At 69.1% G+C, this 4,695-nt stretch overlaps 2 protein-coding genes across 2 annotated transcripts; one reads left to right on the top strand and one right to left on the bottom strand.

Annotated features, from left to right (window-relative positions):
- Positions 1–786: 786 nt before the first annotated feature.
- LOC113940766 (protein tyrosine phosphatase receptor type C-associated protein-like) lies at positions 787–1,428 on the top strand (the record flags this gene model as incomplete). The annotated part of the gene is made up of 1 exon (XM_027631910.1): positions 787–1,428. A coding segment is annotated over one exon (642 nt), but the record flags the coding sequence as incomplete, so codon positions are not given.
- A 642-nt stretch (positions 1,429–2,070) lies between these two features.
- Positions 2,071–4,638, bottom strand: LOC113940765 (ribosomal protein S6 kinase beta-2-like; the record flags this gene model as incomplete). Its single annotated transcript, XM_027631909.1, has 10 exons — positions 2,071–2,487; positions 2,878–2,990; positions 3,073–3,180; positions 3,261–3,338; positions 3,423–3,485; positions 3,607–3,714; positions 4,019–4,109; positions 4,197–4,287; positions 4,367–4,467; positions 4,554–4,638. Coding segments are annotated over 10 exons (1,007 nt in total), but the record flags the coding sequence as incomplete, so codon positions are not given.
- Between the last annotated feature and the right edge of the window lie 57 nt (positions 4,639–4,695).

Genomic DNA, 4,695 nt, shown 5'->3' with positions numbered 1-4,695 from the left:
CAGGGTAGTATGGGGGTTGGGGTACAGGTGGGGGGATAAGGGGAGCATGGAGGGGTTGGGGGGAGGTTTGGGGGGTTCAGGGGAGCACAGTGGGGTTGGAGGTGTGTGTTGGGGGGGTCAGGGTACTGTGGTGAGTTTGGGGGGGCAGGTGGGGAGGTAAGTGAGCATGGGGTAGTTGAGGGGCAGGATGGGGGGATCAGGGGACATCAGTGGGGCTGGGGAGCAGGTTGGGTGTGTCAGGGGAGCACTGTGGGGTTGGGGGGTTCAGGGGAGCACTGTGGGGTTGGGACCAGGTTGGGTGTGTCAGGGGAGGATGGTGGGGTTGGGGGGCAGGTTGGGGGGTTCAGGGAAGCACTGTGGGTTTGGGGAGCATGTTGGGTGTGTCAGGGGAGCAGAGTGGGGTTGGGGAGCAGGTTGGGGGGTTCAAGGGAGCACTGTGGGGTTGGGGGGCAGGTGGGGGGGTTCAGGGGAGCATGATGGGGTTGGCTCAGGTTGTCACGGTGGGGTTGGGTGTTGGGGTCTCCGGTGAAGGCTGTGAATGCCGGGTTTGGGGGGGACCCTAGAGCTTTGGGGGGGGGGTTTCGGTGGGGCTGCAGCCCTGGGGGGAGGGGGGGGGGGGGCGGGGGGGAAGCTGTGCAGCCACGTGGGGCGGCAGGACCCGGCTCCTCTGCCCCAGCACCTGCAGGTGCCACAGCACCCGCCGCCCACGGCTTCCCGTCCCCGCCGCGGGGGTCACCTCCCACCTCCCTGTCCCTCGTCCCCTGTCCCCGCTGCCCTTTGCCCCAGGCCCTTCCCAGCTCCGGGAAGGCCGGGGCCTCGTGCCAGGCACAGGGAGGTGACCCCTGCCCTCGCCCTCAGGCTGGCCCTCGGTGGCACCCACTGCTGCTGGCGCTGGCGGGGCCGGTGGCCGCCGGGGACCCCGCGGGGGCCCGCAGCGACCGGGCGGTGGGCGCCCTGGTGGGGGTCCTGCTGTGCCTGGCGCTGTGCCTGGCGCTGGCCTGGCACCACCTGTGCCGCCTCTCGGCCGGCCAGTACCACCCTTGGCCGCTGGGTCGCCGGGCCCTGGCGCTGCTGCGGGGACGGTGGCAGCGGCTGCGGGCGCTGGGGGACCCCGGCGAGGCACCCGGGGACAGCGACACGGAGGTGGCCGGGAGGGACGAGGACGAGGAGCTGATGCCCTGGAGCCTGGAGAGGAGGCCGGAGCGGGAGGAGGAGGAGGAGGAAGAGCGGGATGCGGCGAATGAAGAGGAGGATGAGCAGGAGGATGAGCAGGAGGCCGAGGCATCCCTGGCCTTGGAGGGTGGGGAGAGCCCCCCGAGCGGGGGGCAGGGGGCGGGGGGCAGCGCCGAGGCCTTGCTCAGTGACCTGCACCCCTTCTCGGGGACGGCGGCCTGGGAGGACGCGCGGCCAAACGTCACCGCATTGTGACGTCACCCCGTGACGTCACCCCGCGATGTCACCCCATGATGTCACCCCGTGTCGCCACTGCCGTGAGATGCCACCGCCCTGTGATGTTGCCACCCTGTTATGTTGCCACCCTGCCGAGTCAGCACCGCCGCGTGACGTCGCCATCCCGTGATGACACCACCGCCCTGGGATGTCACCGCCGTGTGAAGTCACCGCCGCCCCGTGACGTCGCCACCCTGCGACATCACATCCTTGTCCTGCGATGTCATCACCCTCTGACGTCACCTCGTCACCCCTCCAAAGTGATGTCACCGCCCTGTGATGTCACGTCGTTCTGACACCCCTGTCCTGCAATGTCACCCCCCGCCCCCGGGATGTCACCTCCTCGCGATGTCACTGCCCTGGCAGCAGAGGGACCCCTCCTCTGCCCCCAGCAGAGGCTCCCGATTGGCTGCACAGGCCTGGGCACCGGCCAATAAAGAGCAGCTCTGCCCAGTTTTGGCTGCCCGGGTAAGCCTGGGAAATGGGTGTGGCACAAAAGGGGTGTGGCATCACACAGGGGGTGGAGCCTGGGCCCCACCCTGGCAGGGCAACCTTCCCCCCCCCCCCCCCCCCGCCATGGGCCCCCCCAGGCCCCCCATGGGCAGCACAGGGACCATCACGGCCTCAGCAAGTCCTTTAATTGGCACAGATCCAGCAGCGGGGCCACGCCCCCAAGGGCCACACCCCAAAAGGCCACGCCCCAAGGGCCACACCCCTGGGCGGGCCCCATGTACCCCCCAGCCCGGCAGGCAGGGGGCTGTGCTGGATGGGGGGGGTGAACCCCCCGGAGCAACAGCAGCACCGTGGGGTCCCCCCCACCCCGTGGGGGGCACCGGGCCCCCCCCTCCCCCCCCCCCCCCCCCCCACCCCTACCTGGGCACCCGGCCCCGGCCCCCCTTCTGCTTCTTGGCCCCCCCGGAGGGCTTGATGGGCAGGGGGGCCGTGCCCTCGGGCGGGGGGGTCTGGGGGGGTCCCAGCTCCATGGGGTCCCCCGAGGCCACCGGCTTGAATGCCTCGAACGGGGAGAATTTCACAGGGCTGGGGGGGGACACGGTGGGTGGTGAGAGGGGCACCCACGGGGGGCACAGCCAGTGCCCCTCCCCAGCCCCGAGGGCATCAAGCCCCCCTCATACTCCATGAACCTTGCCACTGGACCCCCACCCACTCTCTTTCCCCCTTGGTGCCCACACTGATGCCCCCACCCCAAAACACCCCGTAGCCCCACCCCACCACCTCCCCAGTCCCCCCTCGTGCCCCCAGGATGGGGCAGGAACCTGATGGGGATGCTGAGCCCCCCCACAGCCTCTATGCACCCCCCCACTGCAGCCCCAGCACTGCCTCCTGTCCACCCCTGGGTGCCCACCCTGATGCCCCCATCCCCCTCAGCACCCCCATTCTCCCCCCGAGCCCTCCCTGCCCCCCCAGTACCTGACGGGGGTGCGGGGGCTGCTGTTGAGGCGTCGGGGCGAGCGCACCTTGGGCTGGAAGGAGAACCCCTCCTTGATGCTCTCCAGCACTGACGGGGCCACGTAGGTGAAACCCTGCGGGTTTTAGGGGGGTCAGCGGGGGGGCTGGGGGTGCTGGGGGTGCCCCTGCCCCCCCAGGCTGTGCCCCCCCCCTTACCAGGAAGGCCTGGTTGGCACTTTCACTGATGGCAGCGTCGTCGGGGCTGTCGACGGGGGTCTGGCGGGTGAAGCGGGTGTCGAACTGGCTCACATCCTCCTCTGACTGCTGTGGGGACACGGTGGGTGCTCCCATGGGAGCCCCCCAAAACACTCCCTCCCCCCCCCCCCTCTGCCCGCCCTCCGTACCAGGCAGGGTTTGAAGGGGGGGTCCAGCCTGCGCGCCAGCAGGTCCTCCCAGTTGATGTGGCGGAAGAAGGGTTGCTTCTGTGGGACTGGGGGGTGTCAGGCAGGACTGGGGGGGGGGGGTCACACCCGACCCCCCCACCCACCCCCTGCCCGCCCCTGTACCTGCACGTCGGCCGCATCCCCCGGGCCACCCCCCACCCGCTGGCTGGGGTTTCGCTTGAGGAACTGGAAGAGAAATAGGGATGGAAGAGAAACAGGGGCTGGAGAGGGGAATGGGGGAGGTGTTTTGGTGGAATCTGCTCAAATAAAGGGTGGGAGGAGGCGAGGGTCGGTTTGGGGGGGGCACCTTCTTGAGGAGGTCGCGGGCGTCGGGGGTCAGGTAGGGCGGCAGCACCAGTTTGCCCTTGAGGATCTTGTCGATGGTCTTCTTGCGGTTCTCGGCGGTGAACGGGGGCTGAGAGAGGCACCACGTGGTGAGGGAAAGCCAGGGGGGTGAGGAAGGCTCAGGGTCACCCGGGTGGGGACCCTCCACCCACCCCCAGGACCCCCCAAGCCACCTCCGGGACCCCTCACCCAATGACCCCCAGGCAGGAAGGAGCAGGAGTGGGACTTGCTGATCCCGTGAGTATCAGGGAGCCCTGGCTCCTCCTGGCAGGGAGCCCTCTCCAGGACCCCCACCCACCTTCAGGACCCCCCCCCCTTCCACCTGTCAGACCCCCCCAGGCCCCCGGGGAGGAAGGAGCAGGAGCGGGACTTGCCGATCCGGTGAGCATGTCGTACATCAGGGCTCCCAGGCTCCACCAGTCCACCGCCCGGTTGTGCCCGCTCCTCACCAGGATCTCGGGGGCCCTGCCAGGAGCAGGGGGGGTCCCTGAGCGCGCGGGGGGCCACGGCAGACACCCCCCCGCGCCCCCCCAAGTGCTGCATCCCCCTCACATGTACTCGATGGTGCCGCAGAAGGTGTGGGTGACGGCTCCGTCGTGGATCGACTCCTTGCACAGCCCAAAATCCGTAAGTTTGATGTGTCCTGAGGGAGATGAGGGGGGGAAGTCAGTCAGCACCATCCCTGGAGAACCCCCAAGCCCCCTAGACCCCCCCCAGCCCACCTTGGCTGTTGAGCATGATGTTCTCCGGCTTGAGATCCCGGTAGATGATCCCGTGGGAGTGCAGGTGACCCAGAGCCAGCGTGATCTCACTCAGGTAGAAACTGGGGCGGGATGGGGGGGGCTGAGAGCGGTGTTGGGGTGCCCACTCCCCTCTCCATGCCCACCACTACCACCTCCCCGCCCCTACCAGGCCGTGTCCTCCAGGAAGATTCCCTCCCGCTCCAGCTGCATGAAGAGCTCTCCACCTGCAAACAGAGCCCGAGTTGGACCCCCTGAGCCATCCCTGGAAACCTTTTAGCCATCCCTGGGACCCCCTGAGCCATCCCTGG

Source organism: Corapipo altera, unplaced genomic scaffold (genome assembly GCF_003945725.1).
Source record: "Corapipo altera isolate COAL_440 unplaced genomic scaffold, ASM394572v1 132823, whole genome shotgun sequence".
Lineage (NCBI taxonomy): Eukaryota > Metazoa > Chordata > Aves > Passeriformes > Pipridae > Corapipo > Corapipo altera.
Note: the sequence above shows the minus strand (reverse complement) of the source record. Positions and strands in the feature narration are given on the sequence as shown.